This window comes from Micrasema longulum, unplaced genomic scaffold (assembly GCF_059751315.1).
Source record: "Micrasema longulum isolate JH-2025_06_02 unplaced genomic scaffold, ASM5975131v1 h1tg000117l, whole genome shotgun sequence".
Taxonomy (NCBI): Eukaryota; Metazoa; Arthropoda; class Insecta; order Trichoptera; family Brachycentridae; genus Micrasema; species Micrasema longulum.
Window position 1 is genome coordinate 81628 of NW_028277323.1, and position 23082 is coordinate 104709.

At 31.9% G+C, this 23082-nt stretch overlaps 2 protein-coding genes and 1 long non-coding RNA gene across 6 annotated transcripts in view; 1 reads left to right on the top strand and 2 right to left on the bottom strand.

Moving 5' to 3' along the window:
* Positions 1-13229, bottom strand: part of LOC148284447 (uncharacterized) — an 80206-nt gene extending 66977 nt beyond the window's left edge. The window contains exon 1 of the mRNA XM_088239642.1: positions 12680-13229. Within this exon, the coding sequence (XP_088095768.1) occupies positions 12680-12857 (178 nt within the window). The 5' untranslated portion in view covers positions 12858-13229. The remainder of the gene's footprint in view (positions 1-12679) is intronic.
* A 136-nt stretch (positions 13230-13365) lies between these two features.
* On the top strand, positions 13366-14121 carry Lamtor2 (Late endosomal/lysosomal adaptor, MAPK and MTOR activator 2). The gene is made up of 2 exons (XM_088239653.1): positions 13366-13554; positions 13679-14121. The coding sequence occupies exons 1-2, from the start codon at positions 13487-13489 to the stop codon at positions 13986-13988; spliced, it is 378 nt and encodes a 125-aa protein (XP_088095779.1). The 5' UTR covers positions 13366-13486; the 3' UTR covers positions 13989-14121.
* Positions 14122-14738: 617 nt separating this feature from the next.
* On the bottom strand, positions 14739-22934 carry LOC148284449 (uncharacterized). 4 transcript variants are annotated; one of them, XR_015824790.1, is made up of 6 exons: positions 22482-22934; positions 19921-20063; positions 18208-18465; positions 16868-17116; positions 15373-16754; positions 14739-15142 (listed from the first exon to the last, which is right to left on the bottom strand). It is a non-coding gene; the product is annotated as an uncharacterized LOC148284449 (long non-coding RNA). The 4 variants fall into 4 exon arrangements; XR_015824794.1 differs by lacking the exon at positions 15373-16754; XR_015824793.1 differs by having other exon boundaries at positions 16567-17116.
* Between the last annotated feature and the right edge of the window lie 148 nt (positions 22935-23082).

A 23082-nucleotide genomic window follows, 5' to 3' on the forward strand; every position in this document is an offset into this window, starting at 1 on the left:
ATATCATATGCAACATTAAAAAACGAGACAAGGACAGGCGAGACTAATAAACCAGGGACTGAAATTAGACAAAAAAACTACCAGACAAAACTAAACAAAAGACTTAAACAACCTTTACGAAAGATGTTAAAAATATTATCTTTAAGAACAGTTTTTTTTTTAAAGGAATAACCCGCTAAGCCCCTATTTTGAGGCTTGTCAGCAAGGTGGGATAGAGGGGATATGGAAGGAGATAACGTAAAATACACTTCAACACCCAGACCAATTGAGAAAAAAAATCTTTCTTGGATTTTTTCTTGCAATTGGCGAGAATCGAACCCGCGACGCCAGTTTCACAGTTGGCCGTCTGACCAACTGCACCATGGCGCCTGTCTAAATATGAATTTAAAAAACTTTTTTTTTTTTTAAATGAATTTCAACTAAAAAAACATAAAAATTTATATTTTTTAAAATAAAATATTTAGTTGACGTTTGTAATATTTTATTAAAATTTAAAATCAAACTTTTTACTGTACATGTAAACATCATATTGTAAAACTATTCTATGAGTAAAAAATAATTCAACAAAACTTATAAAATGCATTCATCGGCACGGGTTTTTTTTTGGGTGAGGAAATACATTGTTAATTCGATTATATAATTTATTCTGATGAAGTATTAAATAAATAAATAAACTTATTAGGTACATCGTTTTAAAATAAATACAGGAAAAAAAATTCAAGGAGTCTTTTTGCTATGTTATTTGACTCTAAGAAAAGAAATAATTTCAATATAAAAACGCACGTTCTGTAAGCCAGTTCACGTTCTGTAAGCATACACCCCCGGCGACATAAATAGCCGAATGACTAATTAAATACAAAAATTCCCGTTAGGTGTTCAAAGTAATTGAACCTAGGTTTGAGTCATCACATTACAACAGAGATGTAGAATATTTTAGATAAGGAAGTATGGAAGTCTAGGCATTTACAGGGATTAAGACCTGTCATTGGCTGGTTTAAGTGGTCATTTTAAACTGTGTAACAGTCGCCTTTCTGCCTATGTTTCAAAATTCACATTTCCTAAACTCGTCCATCTGTTGACTTTTGTGAAGTAAAATATCTGAAACCTTTATTGACGTGGGTGAGATTTGTCTGGCTGAATTATTTCACCTACTTATTTAAACCAGTCAATGGCAGATCATAAGCCCTGTAAATGCCTAGACTTCCACATTTCCGTATCGTGTTCTCAATCTCTGTTGTAATGTGTTAATCTTAATAAATTCCCGTGGGGTGAAATCCAGCCTTTATCTACAAACATTTGGACAAACTCAAAATATTTTTTATTACTCTACCGTATTTGCACAAAGAGGTTTCACTGAAATTGGATTGTGGATGGCCAATCTATATAGTAGGTTATAGACAGTGAAACCAGTCCCTCCACATAACCAAAAACCGATGGTGTTACTATTGGTTTCGCTCATACTAAAAAGCTATGTTTTTTTTTTAAACGAGTTACTCGTAGTAAAATTTCCAATTACTCACGACCATGTTGCTAACACGAATGGTAGCAAAAACAGTATTTACTTGAATTAAATTCAGTTACAAAAGTCTATTTCCGCTATGGTATTTTTTTAAAGTAGGTTCTAGGCCAGTATTTCTCAAAGTGGGCGATAACGCTACCTCGTGGGCGCAGAAGGCCCAGAGAAAATCGGGGGGCGTTGAGGCAGTCTAGGGGGGCGATGGCTGATATTCCAAACTAAAATTAATTTCGTTCTTATTCATACCGTTTTTGTTTTATTTATCACGGCTTTCTAAGCCCGTGTGCCGTGTTTGTAACAATCAATTTCTGAAAACTTTTTGTTAAACTTAATGAGATATTAACCCTCCCTCCTCGATGATGGTAGCTAGTACACATTGCGTCTAATAACTATAATATCCTTATAAATATACACGTAGTCCAGTACTAGCTACTTAGTAACTTTCGGGAAGTTGGCGCGGGTGCACGTTTCGCCAGAGTCGTTAGCGATACCCAATGATTTTTTCATATTTTCAGCAGTTAGATTTGAATCAGATAGATTTTATCACCTTTGAATTAAATTATGGTTAATTAAAGCCATTCCCTATAAATATTCCATTTTTCACTTTTTTTTATGTGTAGTGACTACACAGCACCGTGACGCGCGGGTGTTTTTAGGACAGTAGGGGAAAGGTTAACAAACTCGTTAAAGTGCATTCGATTCATCCTTCACATTAGATAAGTTTGAAAATGCTTTGTTTTAATTTTAATAAAAATACTTCTTAATATGATTACGTATGCGTTTTAATTGCTCTTATTAAAAAGTCTTCGTTAAAATGTACATTTGAACTTAGAAATAGGATATGGCACGTTTAAAAATAATAATTGCAACACCCGTTTTTAAGATACGCAACATATGGTATGTATAACCTTTCCGAACCTGAAGGTGAAAAAAATCCGCGAGTGCCTGGGGGGATACCACGAATACCCTAGCTAAAATGCTATAAATACTACTTAAAAAAAAATCGTTATGATTGTCATGGTAGTTTTTATAAAACAGATTCATAATATTTCCAGTATTCTGCGAAATTCATATTTTTTAAAAATAAAATACTGTCGCGAGAGTATTCTATATGGAAGCGCGCTCCTCTCGTTGCTAGGTTTTGAAAAACACTGATTTGTCACGCCACCAGTTAGCGGGGTTGTTCGGCGGGGGTTTGGTAGTGGAGGGGCGCACGTGCAAACTAACTGAAGTATCGAAGATTACTAAACTGTGGGGTAAATTAATTGCAATGCTTGCCGTTTGCGCGGGGGGAAAGTAAAGACGCATGTGAATTATTACTGAAAGAATTCGGCTGAAAAATATTTTAATATTTTTGATACATTCTTAACATTACGTGGTAGGATTATGCAAAAAATTAAATAAATATGATGATTAAGGCTGTAGTCTGGTAAAACGAATGAAAAATAAGGAAATCATACGATTTTGCCATTTTAAAACGAATGTTTTTTTTAATCGCTCAATAATAAAAAATAAAAAATTAGACAAAAACAATATTTTTTAAGGGTATTTCTGTTAAAAAAAAAACTTAAAAGTTTTATGTAACTAAAATATAATTACTTTTAGACCGGCAGATTACGCCATTTCAAATTTAGACTAAACTTATGTATCTGGGATCTCAATAAAGACTAAGTATTGAACTAAAATTAGTTATAATAATTTAAAGATAATAAATTGAACATGAAAGTGGCCAAAGCCAAATTTAAATTTTTTGATTTTTAAAAGAAATACAAGCATTTAAAATCACATACATTTTTGTGACATTTTGCTTTATTTCTACTTAAATTTAGGCCTTCGGTAAAACTTTAAAAAAAATTGAAATACTTTAGTTGAAACCTTTGTTTCTAGAACTGTTTTTTTTTTAAAAAAAGAAGATAATTCTGGTTGTAATATTCAATTTAAAACAATATATTATTGAATTTTGTTTGATCTTAAGACCAGCCCTTACCGAAAACGATAATTTGTGATTTAAAATGCTTGTATTTCTTTTCAAACTCAAAAAAATAAAATTTGGCTTCGGCCACTTTCATGTTCAATTTATTATCTTTAAATTATTACAACTAATTTAAATTAGTCTTAGTCTTTATTGAGATCCCAGATACCCAAGTTTAGTATAAATTTGAAATGGCGTAATCTGCCGGTCGAAAAGGAATTATATTTTAGTTACATGAAACTTTTAAGTATATTTTGTAACAGAAATTTAGGTTTTTTATTTTTTTGTATTATTGCGCGATTGAAAAAATACGTTTTAAAATGGCAAAATCGTATGATTTCCTAATTTTGCGTTCGTTTTACCAGACTACAGCCTTAACAAAAAAGGTATTGAACAAACATGAAATCTGAATGACCATAGATACCCCCCTTAGGCTCGGGAGGGTAAAATTTTTTGGGGGTCTCTAGAAAGTTTTTCTCGAAGTGGAAGGTGGTCGAATAAGTTTGAGAACCTACGTTCTAGGCATATACCTATAGCTAAGTAGAGTCTAGTTAATACCTTTGCATGAGTCACCGTAGACGGTAGGTACTAGATAACTAGGTACAGCCTCCAACCGGCACAGAGGGGGTACAGTACCGAGTCGGAGCGCGGCCGTCCGGGGAACAGACGAAACCGCCAGACACGAGACAACGACCTTTCAATGGTAACTTTTCGCCGTAGGAGGAAGTACGGAATGGAACAAAAAAGGCTAAAGGTAACAACCACTCACAGGGAACCGCAAATGGTAGGAACACAGATTCGGTCAAATAACCTTCGGATTTGAACGCGAAGGAGACGAAATAAGAAAACCAACAATGTAACTTACTTCTTTACTTTTACTACTTAATTAATTTGTTGTTTAAATAATTCATAGTAAATTGCTGTAAAAAATAAATAAATAAAAAAATAAAAAAACTATATATGTATGTATTTATTTATTTATATATCAACGGTTCAAAGAACGTTTTACAATAAAATGTTTTACATAAATAATCACAGCAGTGAACAATTCATTATGTAATATACAATATGAAATATAACTATACAATTCAACTAAATAATTAAAACTCAACAAATTAGATTTTTTTTTTCTTAAGTACTGCCGATTTGACTTGACCGCAGAGTATTATGGAAAATCAAATAAACTTTGAACTAACAATACTCACTTATAGATTCAAAAACTACTCTTACTCAATTGAAAGACATAACCCCCACAATACATCACATACAAATAATATAATCACTAGATCCTCAACACATAGACAACTTAAACAAATACAAACTAAAACCACTTTCGGACAAAGGGATTTTGAGTATTATTCAATTAAAATCTATAACCTACTTCCACTATCTATTAAAACAATTAGTAACGAGAAAATGTTTAAAAAGGCTGTAAAAAAATGGATAGTGAAGCTAGGTAGAAGTAAAATGGATTGTCTCATTCGCCCATACCAATATTGAAACAACTGCTCCACAAGTGTATAGCTTATGTTAGGTTTTTGTTATTTTCATTGTGTGTTTTGTAATATAAATAATATAGATGTACATAAATATCCTGTTTTTAAAACTGTCTGAATATTGGTTAATTATTTTCGTTTTTTTAAGTAAGTCTTCTTTGTTTATTCTCAAATGTAATTTAAAAAAAGTATATTGTTGAGTGTCCTCGGCACGGGAAACCCTCACTGGGTCACATTATTTTTATTATTAATTATAGTTTGTAAGCAAAAAAATATGAATAAATAAATAAATTTACTGGATTTTACCCCCAACGGGTTTCATCAAGATAGACGATGGAAGAGATTTATTGAAACCGGCATATTTATTTATTTATTTTCAGTTCACAAACAGTAAAAGATATCACAATATAAATACAATTTATAAAATAAAAAATAATAACACTAAACATCTTTCACCAATTATATGTGAACACCAATAGTCACAAAAGAAAAATTAACAATTGTATATAGACCAAAATTTAGTTTTTATTATATGTTATCAAAGCAGTTTATTATAATTTATATGAGATTAGTTTTAATCAAATTTAATTTAAGATAGATGCAATTTATACAATCGAATATAATTTTACTAGATTATTAATAAAGTCTCGTAGTAGTAATAAGTTTTTTAAATGTAATAAAAAAATAAAATAAAAAGCAATGCGTACTCTTATTTAGTGTATCCGTTTTATTATTGTACATGTTAGTTTTATGAATGTTTTATTTGGTTTATTTAGGCCCGACGGGCCGGGCCTTTCGCATCAGTCGAATATTTATTTTACACCTAAATGTGTTGCAAATGCAACAGAGGGAAAATATTTTCGAGAAGGAAATATGGAAGTATAGTCAATTACACGGCTTATGACCTGTCATTGGCTGGTTTAAGTGGCTACTTTACGCACTGTGTAACATTCACCATTCACCATGGAAGAGTTGAGGAAATGTGCAAATAAAGGCAAATGGTGAATGTTACAGAGTGCAAATTAGTCACTTGAACCAGCTAACGACAGGTCATAAGTCCTTTAAGCGCCTACACTTCCATAGTTCCTTCGAGAGGTTCTTCGTGAATGATTGGCAATCGACTTAATTCGCGCCTACCGACTCTCCTTTCACGTTTGAAATTGATCCAACGCTCTGACAAAGGGACAAAACTTGCACCGAAACGAACCGGAGCAAACCAGAAATTATCAGACAAGCCCATCCTACGCAACTGTCCCGTTCCCGTTGAGCAATTATGAATGACGAATCGATGTAGTATTTCAAAAGGAAAATTTGATATTTTTTATGCGCCCGAATAAAATATGCATTTTTATTTTATTTATAAAAAGGAATAACCCGCAAAGCCTCTTTAGAGGTTTGTCAGCAGGTGGGAAGGTGAGGATATGGAAGGATGAAAAATACACAACGACCAGACCAATTGAGAAAAAAATATTTCTTGGATTTTTTTTCTTGTAACTGGCGGGAATCAAACCTGCGACGCCAGTTTCACAGTTAGCTGTCATACCAACTGCGCCCGTCGTATTTTTAAAAAAATTTCCTTTTGTACAACTTTATTTCTACATGGCGGGCTTGTTGCAACTTGCCAGGTGGCTATTTTTTCAACCAGACAGATTAAAAAAAAAATAAAAAAATTAAACATCTTCATAATTTTATAATATTGAACGCTAATAAAAGTTAATGCTGGTTCTTTTTTTAGTTTCCATGCGTATGTGAAAAAAATAAATAAATACTGGAATAGAACTAAATAGCAGCGGCGAGCGGTGAGTTTTTAAATTGGTAAGCTACGAAAATTCTGATAAAATGTCCATAGCGGTAGTATAGCATATAAAAAACAAGTCTATTTTATATTTAATAAATAATTCCTAACAAATGGCTCCAGCGGCTAATAGGTCCTGTAAAAATATTTTCTAATGTAGCACAAACATTTGATTTAAAAAATACAATTTAAAAATACATAATTGCAAAAAAAAAATTGGAACCCCTATGGACTCGAACCCCCGCCTGCGTCATTAGAAAGCAACGACCCATCCACGCAGCTATTTCGCGTTTTGGGCCAAGCGTCAAAAGAGTAATTAATAAACTGGATAATTCATTAGCGTACCGATGCATCTTTGGTTAAGTCAGACTATTATAACTTGTCTTGAAATAAAACACTATTTCTTAATAAATGATAATAATTAAATGATTAAAAAGTATTCCTTACTGAGTACGATAGTTCACCAAACAAAACATAAATTACGTTTTAAGAATCATTGTTTCATCGACTTTTATATAACATTATTATTCACAAAACGACATAAGTTATACATATTATAATTCTTCATATATATTTATTCTTAACACTTTACACTAGTAACGTTTTTATCATAACTCTAACTAAATTTTAAAAGTTTAAATGGATACTGAAGAATAACCTACAATATTCAACTGTCATCGTATGCACAAAAACGAATTACAATTAAAAAACAATTAGCAAATCTTTGTTTTTTAAAACCCACTAAAGGATTTATACTATATTATGGATTAAAATATTAATTCGTTTTGATTAAAATATCAAAATATTTATTTATTTTAAAGCTAATTTACTTTCAAATCACCTAAACATAAGTGTGATCAATTACTTACTTATTATTGTAACTTCCGTGTTAAGACATACAAAATATATTCGTTATCTCTTTCTCACACATAACGAGTGCGTATATTGTCACTTCCCTTAGACTGTCGTAAGTCAAATTGATGTATTTCAAAGAATACTAGCCCTTATGAAAAAGTATTGAAAGACTAAATTGCATTAATGAAAGCTGCAAGATTTTACTGTAATCCCAAGTGTAATTTTTCGAACGAGATTCTAAAGTTTTAGGTTAAAGACGTATTTGAATTAGTGATTTTAAAGTGAGCAGAGTAATCTCGTGTAATCCAGTAGTAATAATTTTGGCCAATAGAGGCGCAACTGGTCGCTGTATGGAATAAAGTAATACCTATGATATAAATTTACTTACCCATGAAAAGTAATATATTTTTTTGGTGATGTGTTTTTTCTTAATAATACTACAGTATTATAAAACATTACTTATGGGGGGGATCAGATAGTGTTTGAAAGGAGAAAAGGAAAAAAAAAATTGGAGATGGGAGATGAATGTGTTGAAAGATGTGATAAAAGATCTCGAAAACAAAATCTGAATCTGTTATGGATTCCTCTAAGGTGAAGTATTGGTTAATTTTAGTTTACATTTTTTAGTTTTAGTTCAAAAAATGTATTCAATACAAATAACACTTAACCAGAATAATAATAAAAAACTGTAATACATTGTTGGAATATAAAAATTAATAAAAACAAACAAAAATATGACTTCAATAATGCAATGAGGAAGTTCAGTAAGACAAATTAAAAATATATATAGGTACGTATCGTCTTATCAGCGCTAGATTTTGTTAAAGTTTTGACGTAACGCCCGTAGCGTCACAAGTTCTCGTAGGTGAGTTCTGCTGATTTGTGAGTTGGCTTCCCGGAAACCGGAAATAAAAACACTCTATCATTGGCTGATTCGGAAGAACTTGTGACGTAGTTCAGAGTAGTTCATTTTTATTATATGTTTCATACATTTTCTAGAAACTTCGCCGTACAATTAAATGCCCTAATTTTTACCTCGTGTAAAAACACATTTTTTTATAAAATTTCCAGTAGCACTGAACTTCATTCAATTAATTATATAATGTTTTAGAAACGAATGATTCGAAGAAATATTAATAAATTCAGTTAAAAAAAAGTGCATGAATTTTCCTGAATCAATCGATCTGGAAGTTATTGATGACTTGGGACGAGCGACCTTTATCGGAATCGAATAATCATCATTTAAGATGTCAAAGGTCTCTATAAAAATGGTGACAAATGTATTTCTGTTTATAAGTGGACATGTTTATGAGTCAAAAAGTATAATAAGTACCTAATTAGGGCTTTTATTTGAGACATGAGATTCTCGAAATTTCGAGACCAGCAGTACGATTCTAAACGCTCTCTGCGGGGTAAAAAACGCGTTGTTAGGACTTAATTTACATACTAATTAAAAAAATATGTTATTTAATATAATAATTAATATTAAGGTAGAATTTCACTATCTCAATGCTAACGCAGCCAACACTAAGAATCCAAAGCTAAAAACACACTCGCCAGGTCAAATTGGCCATTTTTTAAATCAGCTGAGGCTAGATCAGTGCGGCACTACTCGAACGTATTATTATTATTATGGATAACTTATATAGCGCCATTTTAGTAATGTTATACCTTAAGGGCGCTATACATGGTGACTCTATAGATAAATAAATTTAATTGAAGCTTTTAAGTTCGTAATTTGATTTAAACAATTTATTTTATTACAACATGCTACGGATTTATTTAAATGATTTAGAGAACATGTGGGTTTTAAGTTTTTTCCGAAACACCACTTCACTTTCACAGCCTCGCACCTCTGCTGGGAGAGCATTCCATGTCATAGGACCTACGACCGCAAATGCGCGTTCACTAAATTTAGTGCGCTGTTTGCGTAGAGGTATAATAACTTTTCCTCTCGCCGTAGACGTAGCTGATCTAAGCGTGAGACGCCTGTCAGCTAGTTCATCTGGAATGCATAGTTTCCTTAGATATTCCGGAGCAGAGTTGTGCAGTGATTTATACATAAGCCAACAGAGTTAGAATTCCACCCTCTGTGGAAAACGTATCCAGTGTAATTCCCGAAGTAGCGGAGTGATATGACTGAACTTAGAGATTCCGAAAATAAGTCTCGCTGCAGCATTTAATACAGACTGTAGGCGAGTCATTTTGTTGATTGGTAGACGTATGGATAAAGCTGAACACATGTTCACTTAGCTTCGTCTGGAGCACGATGGCTGCTGGTTGCTAGCTGACTTCACCCTTGACTAGTTGTTGATTTAAGAAGATTTTTCTGTTATGCTATTTTAGGTAGACTATTGTGATCCATGATTGCTATATTTTGTATTAATTTGAATAAAAAAGTTTTATTAAAAGATATGATGTGATTTATTTACTACACGCACTATTTTTTCATACATTAGTATTAAATAGTATCGTAGAAGTCTAAAAATTTTGAGCTTGATCTCCGAGTCTTGCCTTAGTCTCGAGACTGGACGCCCTAATTATATTCTTAAACATGTTAGTAATAAGCACGTAAGCAGTAAATTAAATCTAAGATTGAAAATGAGTCATATTAATCGGATTATAATGTGAAATTGGTAATACCACTAAGTACTGTAGTGAACATGTGTTTACATTATTTTTAAATTCACACTCAAACTACTGGGGAAATGTAAGTTTTTTTATTTATTTATTCATATAAATACATATATAGGATGTTCATTAAACCCTGTCACATCCGAAACCACGATGATCAGTATAGATCAGGTAAGAAAACATATTGGCACATTAAAATATTTTTTTAAACGAATAAAATTTTAAAAAATAAAATATCAAAAAAAGCAAATGGTTGCTTACTTCTGCAGGGGAGAAACGAGGAGGGGGGAGGGGGAGTCTGATACTGCGCCGCGCTCCCCTCACTTCTCCCCTGCAGAAGTAAGCAACCATTTGTTCTTTCAAATGTTTTATTTTAAAAAAAATCTTTGTTCTAAATATTTTTTTTAATATGCTAATATGTCTTCTTGCCTATACTGATCATTGTAGTTTCGGATGTGACAGGGTTTAAAGAACACCTGTATATTACAAAAAAAAAATAACGTATTCCTAACATTTGGGTTACAACATAATGAAAAGTGGAAGCGTACACATTATTAAACAATGGCAAAAATAACAATTATTAGATAAACATCTATTTCAATAAATATCTGGACAACAAATAGTATCCTCGTATATCTGTGCAATATCTCGCAGCAGTCTCCTGCAATGGTCTCTCCACCTTTACAAAATCCAAACTTGTACACTTCTCCTGAAAATGGCTTTCGTTTTGGAGAACTTAATATGTTCACCCAGGACATCGAACACTCTTGGGGCCACAAAAGAGATATTTCTCTGAGCAAAAGTCGTACGTGTTCTTGGTATTAAATCATTCAAATTACAGGAAAACCTCGTACGAGCATTCTGCTGGGATCTCGTCTTGTATTGAATTTCAACAAGCAGTATAATATTAAGTGAAAATAAAGAACAAAAATGATTTAAGGAGTCTGGAACTGAACGTAAAGCGAACTTTTTTTTAAAACAAATCGGGTAATGTAATATTTACAGTATTCATTTATATGGAGTTTATTATTCCTACACTATCAAGTTATATAATAAATATGACAGAAAAGTTTCTGGCTAAACACCAGAAACTTTTCTGCGCATTTGTCGATCTGCAAAAGGCATTTGATAGAGTTGACAGAGAGAAATTGTGGAAGGTTTTATCGGAGTATGGAGTAAATGGTAACCTGACAAGGGCTATTGCGTCACTGTATAAGGACACCACAGCATGTGTGAAGGTGAATGGGTCATTCACATCGTGGTTTAATATTCCGAAAGGAGTCAAACAGGGATGTGTAATGTCACCATGGTTGTTCAACATATACATCGATAACTGTATGAAAGAACTGAAAGGTTTAAGAATGGGAGCAAAAATGCGTGGTACAACTGTTAACTGTCTTCTGTATGCGGGTGATGCCGTGCTTCTTGCTAGCACCAAAGAAGACCTTCAATTCTTGGTAACAAAAGTCTACAATGTATGCAAGAAAGGCGATTTGCTTATGAATGTTGATAAATCGAAAGTAATGGTTTTTGAAAGGGATGAAAATATAACTAAATGTGAGATCAGCGTGAACGGAGATATTCTGAATCAGGTAGAAGAATTTGTGTACCTGGGAAGTATGTTTACTAGGGACGGAAAGGCCGAGAAAGATATTGAAAGGAGGGTGAGTGCCGGGAACAGGGTGAACGGTGCACTAAAATCTACTTTGGCAAACAAATGTTTATCGCAGGAGGCTAAACTAGCAGTTCACAACGGAGTTCTAGTTCCAACTCTAATGTATGGGAGTGAAGTATGGAATTGGAAAAATGATGATGAAAGTAGGTTGAATGCTGTCGAAATGCGATCCCTCAGGCGAATGTGTGGTAAAACGATGTATGATAGGTGCACAAATGTCGAGATCCGTGAAGTGTGTAAGGCTGAGACATGCATTATTGACAGAATCAAGAAAGGGGTGCTGCGTTGGTTTGGACATGTAGAGCGAATGGACAGCGAAAGAACGGCTAAAAGGATCTACGATGCAAATGTTGATGGATGCAGAAAACGAGGAAGACCGAGAAAGACATAGTACGATCAAGTCCATCAAATACTTGAAGATGGTTATGTCAAAAGTAGGAATAACCGACGTGCGTACATGAGAAGATGTATGAATGTAGAGGAAGCGAGGTCTGTATGCCAAGATAGAGTGTTATGGCGTTCTATCCTCTCTGCCTACCCCTACGGAGAAACGGCGTGATGGTTTGTTTTTCTATCAAGTTATTCAAGACAAACTTATTCGTTGGAAGAACGTATTCCGATATAAAATAATAATTGTATAAAACAGATATTTATTTGTAAACAAGGACAATATTTGCAAATTACAAACAACGAAGGAGGGTAAATGGAAGATAAAATAAATATATTTTCAACATACCTGTGGCGACCACAATGAGACCCAAAATAAACGTTCCCCACAGGATGCATCTTGATCTGTTAATTCCACTCGTAAGCCGTTGTGAAAAATACGACATTGGACAATGCCATCTTGACTCGTTGGGTTGTTGTTCATATGTCACGGTCGTTGGCTGATAAACCGCGCCACTGGCCGGCATTTTGTATAAATAATATTTATTTATTTCTACAGGACACAAAATTAATTATTACGGCGAGAACTATCACTCAAATGTATCGTAATTCAACAGATGTAGCACTGCACGAAGAGGCCAACTTTTGTTAGCCCCAACAAAACTACTGGGAAATATTGTTACTTAGATTGACACGGGAAGGAACAATTTCTATTTTTAATAAAAACTGAACAAAAGTTTTTCTCAGAATTATGATAAAAGGGCGCAATACTTGAATCTGACGCAGTTGACAAGGTTAACACGGTACAATGACGTTTAAAACCTGCACGAACCAAGACTAACATTTAGTTGGTTCTCTTCTTTTTCCGCTGCTGCTGTTTGTCACAATGTATTCGCATTACCAATTACCACAGATAAAATGTTGCTTCTTACTAAAGGCTAGAACTATAATATTATTTGAACAGACTGGCTAGATATTATTCACATCAATCCACAATAAAAAAAATAGACTTACATAGACAAAAATCTTAAATGTCAATTTGACAAGAATAGCGATTCGTGTGAATCTTTCAGTCGGTGATAAATTATCATTTTTCAAAATAAACTAAATTCAATACAAACCACACTTAGTAGTAATTAATATTTTTTCCGCTACTATGTTAAAACCCAAAGCTCTTACTCAAGTCTTGAGTCAAGCGAACACAGGAGGCATCGAAAATACTCTGTAAGATAAATTATTATTATAATGCATTTTTATTTTTCTACTTTAATATTATTTAACCGTACGAGAATATGTTTCAATTTTGACTATGCAGTTAGTGTAATGTAATGTTTTATTATTATTTCAGACTATTAAATCATGAGGGTGCATTATTGGCTTATTCTGGTTACAATGACAAAGATGCTAGAGTCACAGCCGCCATAGCTAGTAATGTTTGGACAGCATATGAGAAGAACGGACGTAATGCATTTAAAGAAGACAGATTGCAACTTGTTCTAATAGATTGTTTAAATGGCAAACTAGTCATTACTCAGGTGGCAAACCTTTTATTGTGTTTGTACGCTAAAGAAAATGTCGGATTTGGTTTATTGAAAGAAAAAGCTAATGCTCTGGCACAATATTTAGAAGGACCACTCAAGCAAGTTGCCAATTCATGAATAATCTCTTTGAACATTGTATATAAAAACTTTTATTGTATCATAATTGAAGCTTTTTTATTTGGATACTACTTTTACACTTAATTTGAAACTAACAAATTATATTTACATTAATAAAAATATAAGACTGGTTTTTTTTTGCATTTATTTCAACATTTTTTCAATTGTAAGCAAAAATATATAATTAGATATTTTAAGAAAGAAAAACGAAATTGCATAAAAGTATGATAATACAAATCTGTGTCCATGCAGATGAAGAATTAAAATTTGTATGTGAAATAGAACCAGAATCCTGGATGGGTGCTTTTGATTCTATGATGGCTGTTCTGTCATCGAATCAAAAACACTCATCCAGGTAAAAATCTCAATAAGTCTGCCTCGTTGTGTAGTGGTTGACGCGTTCGTCTATCATTACTGAGGTCCCGGCAGGGTGTATGTTAAATACTAATTTTAAAAGTTTTTTAAACTTAACATTTAGTTGTTCCTGGACTGGCATCTGAAGTGTAAGACTAATCACCTTACCTTCATGTAACAGCTAGTTGAGTTACGTTGCATTTTGTTTACCGATGCAATGCCGTATGCACTACTGGGTGCGGAAAGGGGAATGATGATGATAAAAAATGCATATAACATATAATTATAGCCTATAACTAGAAAAACTATCGTAAAATGCTACTGCTTTACATTTCAAAATAATTTTCCATTATTTTTCACAATTCTTCTCAGGACTTAAAAAATGTGAAAGATCCTCATATATTTTTGGCTGTTCATCATTATAATTAAGAGCTTCGCATATTCTACAATAGTGAAAAGACCTCGTTCCATAATAACCATGTTCGTTAACAACTGCATAAGCATTTCTCCACTCATGTAATCTAATATAATTCTTTTCCCAAGAATTGTTGATCATTTGGATATATTTTCCTAATCTTTGTGGAGTTTTTAGAGCATCTGGGGTCAGAAATGATCCAGGGGGTAATATCTCCAATAAATCTTTCAGTATTGATCCGACAACAATTGGCACGGCTCCCTTTGAATAAGAGTTCCAAAATATATTCTTTGTCAAATATTCGGAACATTTAGCAGATTCAAATGTTATGAAAAACGGATACTTGTTTAGATGTTCACAATCTTCGTAAGATATATTGGGACACCTAAAAAACAAAATTTATTTTTTTATTTAATGGTCATAGTAAAAACACATTGAAAATATTAATTTAATATGAACTATGCTTTCACACCTAAAAAACAAAAATTATTAGTATATTTTATGGTCATTTTATGTTATTTTATGAAATATTAATTATGCTTTTCCTGTACTATGTTCTACTATATATTTAAACTATATTATAATTTTGTACAAATTAGCTGCTTTTAAATTCACCTGCAGAATGTAGATAATTGGTTTTGAATATTTAATGTTATCAGAGCTGCACCTTCCATATGTTCTGTTGGCACTAAGATACAGGCACTTGCTTGCAATTTAAAAAAAAATATGTGGCACATCAATATGATAAACAGCAAATAAAAATATTTTGTTTACATTGAACAGAAAAAGAGAGAAAAAAGGACATCTTATATTTAAAAAATTATCGAAGAGTTTCCCACTCAAATCCCTCCCACTAAGAGAATACAGTTCTTAACACATCTCATGAAAATAAATTTTGTCCTTGAGAGCTTAATATGCTCTTCCGAAATATTGCTAGTTGACTAAATAGTGCTATATAATCTACTGACATCACTGTGATTTGTGTAGATCTATTGTGACAGGTCCCCATAAATTAATTCTCACTTTTCAAGCCCAGATTAAAGGGCCCGGCTACTATGTGGAGGGCAAGTGTTCTCATGATTAAAAAACTGCTTAAATGTAACTTATACAACACCTACTTTAAAATATGTAACCACGAATTAATTGATTAAGACAATGCTTTTTAAAAAAATTTAATAGAAGCATTAATATTATTGTTAATTTGTAGAATATAGTAAGGATAGTTGATGAATGTACTAAATATAGGAAAACCAACAAAATGGAACATGAATGGAATGGGATAAACACTTAGTCTTTGCATACAAACCTTGCTTCGTTAACATCCATACATCTTCTCATGCATGCACGCCTATCATTGCGACTTTCGAGATTTCCATCTCGAAGCATTAGTTAGATTTCATCATCATCATCATCATTCCCTTTCCGCACCTAATGGTGCATAGGGCACTGCATTGGTACATCAATCGCAGCGTATCTTGATTATTTTTTGTTACATGAAGGTAAGGTGATCAGCCCTACGCTTCAGATACCAGTCTAGGGACTATCAAATATTCTAGTGTAAAAACACCCTTTTAAATAATATTTCATATCAACCATGTCGGGAATCGAACCCAAGACCCCTTGCATGGTAGGCAAAAGCGCTAACCATTACCACGAGGCCGACAAGTCAGGTATAGTTAGTTGGATTTGGTCATGCCATATCTTTTTCGGTCTTAGTCGTTTTCTACATCCATCAATATTCGCATCGTGAATCTTTTTGGCCATTCTTTTACTATGCATTTGCTCTACATGTCCAATTTAACGCAATACCTCTTTCTTAATTTTGTAGATAATGCTCGTCTCAGCCAATTTTTGCACTTATCATTGACAGTTTTACTACTTTATTTCAACAGCATTCAGCATGCTTTCTCATCCCCGTTTTTGCAATTTTATACTTCGCTTCCATACAGTAAGGTCGGTACCAAGACTCCATTTTGAACTGCTAATTTTGCCCCCTGCTACAAATATATAGCAAATGTTAGAAACATTTTGAATCGTCAAAAATTATTAGACTTTATAAAAAATTGGCCTGTTAGGTAGTAAGTTCTGAATAAACTAAAAATAAACTTACAAAATGTCATTATTGGTGCATGGTCCATAAATATCAATATCAATTATTTTTTGCAGAAAAGTTAAAAATATAAACTCCGGAGAATTTAAATCACACGTATAAAGAATAGAAGCTGCTAGAACTTTCCTTTGCTTCAAATTATAATATGGTATTAAGGACTCTTGAGATGTCTTTTTATTTCTTATGTATCCTTCTTTTGTACGAAATAATATAGTTCGGCCGTTTGGAAGTGGTATATCGGAGTCCATTCTGAAATTTATTAAGATTGTAATTATAAATATAAACAAATTGCTACAGAAAAAAACAGTCTTTTGTCTACAAACATTTGGACAAACTGATAAAATTGTCAATGTAAATATTGTATGAAAAGTATTTTTATTACCAAATTATTTTGAAATAAAAATTTGACCTAATTTAACTATGTCATTTATTTTTATAGGGATGTATTCGCCGTGACTTTCTTTTTTACGACTATGTTAGTCATCCCAAATCTAATATATAATAAGTTACTGTTCCACAAATTATTTTGGAAATTATGTATGCTTTTAAAATGGAATAAAATTCATAAAGTAAAAACAAATGTCACAGGAACGAACCACAAAATCATAAATTCTATCTCTTTCACTTACTTTATATTTGGACAAGAATAGGTCCTAGTTAAAAGTAAGAAATTAGTATTTAAATTAAAAACAACCGGGTTGTGGTCCCGTTGTAGTATTGTGGACTCACGGACTGAAGGTCCGATATTTAAATCCCACTCTACTACAATTCGATTTCCGTTTTTCCAAGTTATTTACAAATTTTAGGAAAATTTAAATCTTAGAGCAAATAATAAGAACTGAAGTTTTTCTCTTTTTATTGTGAAAAAAAGTTACGTACAAAATTCATAGCTAAGAAACGAGTTTTTTTTTAATGTATTCTCACAGTGAAATATGAAATGCCGTTTTATAACTATTATAAATAAAAAAAACATTTCAATTCATGGGTTTGCTTTCCATGCCTTCATTCTTCATTTTTTAATGGACTTTTATCATGATCAGATGTGACGCAACGCAGAAAACCATTGTGTATGGAGAAAAAATTATTTGATTGCACTGTAACTGTGAAAAACAAAACGGATATAATATGTATATCGTTTCCTTCATAAATACAATACAATTTATGGCGTAAGTATGCTATCTCTTTTTTTGCAAATTGTTGAGGGCAATGCAATATTTGCTGTATCATTGATAGACACCACTACTATTTATTGTACATCATTGATTTTTGTAGAATGTGGTTAACATTTGTATTTTTCTAAGCTTAGATTTTAGTTTTTAAATGAAATTTAGAAAAACTACCTGTAAGTTATGGACCAGTTGAATATACCATCATAATCAGAAAATGTGTTGTTAATCTTATGCTTAAAAGTATTGTATGGGTTTTTATCAGTCAAAAAAATCCAACGTTGTTGAGGAAGGCGATTTGATGAATCTGGTAGATGCTGTGGACCAAGTAGTTCAAATAACAAAAACACCACTGCATCAGCTACACCTAAGTCAGAATCTAAATAACTTATCTTGCAATTATCCACAAAGCAGTCATCTAATGGATTATGCCTGCAAAAGTATTCAAATATCTCACATTAAGTAATCGGACACTTGGCACAATCAAATTTTTATAATTTACATATTATAAGGTGTGTTAAAACAAAAATGGCCTTCTCCACTATTTTTTGTTTCGAGTAATATGCAATAAATGTTATTTTAGTACTTTTCCCAGACTGCAAGGTAAATTTATTATTCTAGTTAATAATTGTTGCCAGAAATTAATCTCCGTGTATTCTTTATTGCAATTAAATGGTAAATTATTGACTTATTTCAAATTAGTGTATGGGTTTTGTTTTTTGTTCTGTAACTGTAACTAAAGAGACTGCCATTTTTTCTGCGGAACTTCAACTATAATAGTATATATTTATGATTTGTGAGTGGACTTAAACATACTGAGTCAAAACGTATTAGATACTGAAATTTATGGTTCAAAACCTTTGCAGTTGTCAATAGTGTTTTTGTTTCTCTATCCATTGACATATCTCACTCAATTCTTTAGAGTAATAATTCTCCGTTGACTAATAGAGTCGCCCAAACGAACAAAAACCATTCCATAATTATAAGCCACAAAGTTAGTTACTAAATTATTATTCTGAGCTCATTTCAGACCAATTATGGTGATTGCTGTCTTTGTTTTAACACGCCTAAATATTTTTTATTTAATCATAAAATCTTAATTACATCATTAATTACATCAAAAATTAAAATTATATTCAAAGCGGTTTAATATTTCAGAGTGTATGTTTTAATTATGGTGATTTAACAAGAACATTTTTTTATTTGTTTTATTGAGATTTATTTTTCTTTTATTGAGATATCTTAAATTCTATTGAATTTTAGGTACTTTCTTGTCATATACTTCTTTTTGGATAAACTAAAAAAAAAAAACTTAATGCCCGTCACATCTAAACAAATAAACTGGTTTAGAACAATAGTATTATTCTTATAATGAGGAATTTCAGTGGTTTTTAATAGACTACCTACTAAGCCAAAAAAATATTTAACATAATTTTATGTATGTATATATCAGCGCAATGATTTCTTGAATTTCTGTAATTTTTAAATTACTCCTTGTGTGACATCACAAGTTCTCTTTGGTGAGTTTTGCTGATTGGTGAATTGGCTTCCCGCAAAACGGAAATCCTATCACAGCACTCTATCATTGGTTGATTCGAACGAACTAGTGACGTCGTTCAAAGTAGTTAATTTTTATTGAAATCATTTTTATTATTTTTTTCATACATTTTCAAGATACTTCGCCCTACAATCTAATGCTCTAATTTTAAACACGCATAAGAAAACCTTTATGATATCCAATTTCCCGTAGCACTGAACTTCCTCATTATTCTAAAATTATCCATGGATGTAAAGAATAATGTGGCTTTTGGTTACAAATCTTGGCAATTAAATGTAAGTTTATGAATTTATTTAAAATTTAACATTAAATATTGTAATAGTACTAACGAATCAGTTGAAAAATACTTCATTTTCTGTCTTCCTACATATGAATCTCTCTTCCACACAAGTATTTTGAATTCCTTGGCCCGAGGCTTTGGAGAATCGTAATCCAGAAACAGTATCTCTCCAAGCTTGGAGTAATTATGATTCTAAAACATGTAATATAATACCTACATATAATATTGTAAATAATATAATACATCTGAGTCAAGTATAATTGATAAGATTAAGAAAGGGTCTCTGAGATGGTTTGGTCACGTAGAACGAATGGACGACAAAAGAATGGTAAAACAAGTATATATGGCGAAAATGAACGGCAACGTGAGACGAGGACGACCAAGGAAGACGTGGTATGATCAGATAAACCTTAAGTCTGGTCATGTCAAAAGCAGACAGAACCGAAGGGCATGTTTGACAAGATGTATGAATGTGGAAGAGGCTAGGATTGTATGCCAGGATAGACGTGTGTGGCGGTCCATTCTCTCTGCCTACCCCTAAGGGGAAATGGCGTGATGGTAGTAGTAGTAACATAATACATAAATAAATTCTTAAGAGAGTGGAATTGAAATGAACCATAACATTTTTAATATAAGTATGTCCAAATCTTGGTAGACAAGAAATACTAGATTTTATCCCCCGGGGAGTTTATAAGGATTAAAAAATGTTTAGTCTGTGTTAAATCTTTATTTTTTTAGAAGCACAATAATTGGTATATTAAAGAAGGTTATAATATTATTTTAGTGTCCAGGCGAATAAAAAATACAGTTCTGTAAGTGTTTTCTACTCAATGGCTACTCTCAAGTAAAATTCCTGTAAAAAGAAATTGAGTGGAGAAAAGTCCGCCTTGTAGTATAGTGGTTGGCGCGTTCGCTTACTATGATTGAGTTCAATTGGTCAAAAGGTCAACATAAAATATTTGTAAATAAGATGGTTTTTTTTTCATTCAGAAAACAAATAAAAATACAATATTACGACTTTTTACATTAATTAAATACATATATTTACATTAACGTTTCCCATTAAGTAAAAGAAATAAACAATTCTTGTGTAAATAATGGGGAGTGACGTCTTACAATCGTTAATTTTATTTGAATTGTTAATATTTTTAGAATAACATTTATAAATTACAAAAAAAAATAAAACAGTGTTTTTAAACAGTGCTACATAAAGAAGAATTATAAATGTAACTTTTCACTTATTTCTTAAATATATTGTATTCCTGACTGTACTTTTTATTATCTTCATTTCATCAAAGAAAAATATTCCTCTGTAAGTATAATGATATTGTGCTGTAGTTGTTTTTAATTTGGGAATTAAGATATTACCACCAATATTTTTTTACATATTTTTTACACTGCAATATTTCATAGTTCTTGGACTGGGACCTGAAGCACAAGACTGATCACCTTACCTTCCTGTACCAGGTGATCGACACATGCTGCATTTACTTTACCAATGCAGTGCCCTATTGCCATCAGATGGGAATAAGGGTTTGATGATTTTTTCGATGAAAGATATTTCTATACAGATAACTTTTTGAGAAGAGGCTATAAAAGTTTAGGCATTAATGGGGCTTATGACCTAACATTAGCTAGATTAATTTAATATGGATTAATCACTTTATTCCACAAAGTTAAAACAAATCATTTCAATAATATAAACCCATTCTACTTTTGAATTAAATTAATAATTGCAGTTTATGCATTTATCATAGAATTAAGAATAGTTCAGAAGGAGCGTAGAATCATATTTCAATACATCGGAGTGTGTCCAAAAATCCCCCCACTGTGCCCTACTTTCGCCGCGTGCACTCTCGAAGTCGCCGCGTAATGTTGCACGATGGGAAAAAACATAATCATAACACAAATGTAAGGTAAAAAAAAAGCAATCTGTTAATTTCTCTAAAATTTTATTGTGCACGCGGAAACATTGATTGACACACAGTAGATAAGTAAAAGGGACATTCAATAAAAGTAATTGAAATAATGAACTTAGAACTTAAAAAATAAAACAAATTTTATTTTACATACAACTGATATTTTTATATCATGTTAAATAATATTTGACGTTTTAAAGATAATTTCGGTCAAATGTCCACCATAGAGTTGTTCAATCCGAGGTACGATTTTCATAAGTTCTCTCATTAGATGAGCAAAGTAAGGTTAAAAAAAATCTACCCTGGCGACACTAACGAAATGTTAATTTTGTTTTCTTCGACAAATTTGACAGATGGAAAAATAATTCAATTTTTAAGTAATGCATTTGCTACTTACACATGCATTTGCTAATTACACATGAAATGTGATCCCAACCTGTTTCTTTAAGATCCCAGTAGTATTTCTACACTTTAAAACGACACAACACGGCATAGTTTAATTCAAATCGGGAGTTGCGTACTGAGCGACGTCTACAAAGAAACTAATGGGTCAAAACTTAAAACTACTCTTTTAAGAGTAGTTTAGTCGCCTTCTGTTTGATGCGCGTATGCGGTTTCTGGACTATTCTTAATTCTATTGCATTTATATTTTCCACTATTTATAAGACTATGTTAAAAATGAATACTGTACCCTTCTTGAGTCCAAAAAATCTTTTATGTGATAAGTGTCTTGTAAAGACTTCTCAAAATAGTTTTTCGGAATAATATACACAATAATTAGATCAATGATAAATATAACAAAAGTCCCTTTAATTAAACAACCTAAAATGTTTTTTAAAGGTCTGAACTGTGATTTAAAAGCTTGTTTTCTTATCCAAAACATTTTGTTCTTATCACTTTCTAATAGTTTTTATTAAAAAATTGACACAGATGTTCAACAATAAAATTATGATCACAAATCATTATGTGGTAATCAAAGATAATGTAGAACTATTACTAGTGGTAATGATATGGGTCATTAATTTTTAACTTTTCACATGCCACTAAATTTAAATCAAATTATTTTTCATTTGTTTTGAAAAATCTAAGCTCTTATTAAAGCGGGTAGTTATTTACTTCTTCTTCTTCTTTTTAGTTTTTTTTGGCTTTTTTCACCCCTAACTGGGATGTTCTAGCCAGTGTCAAGTTTAAGATTAACTTATTTAAATATTTACACACGTGTTAGTACTATACATACAAGTTAGTGTGTTAGTATTTAATATTACATACACTTTACATAATATAGTATACCT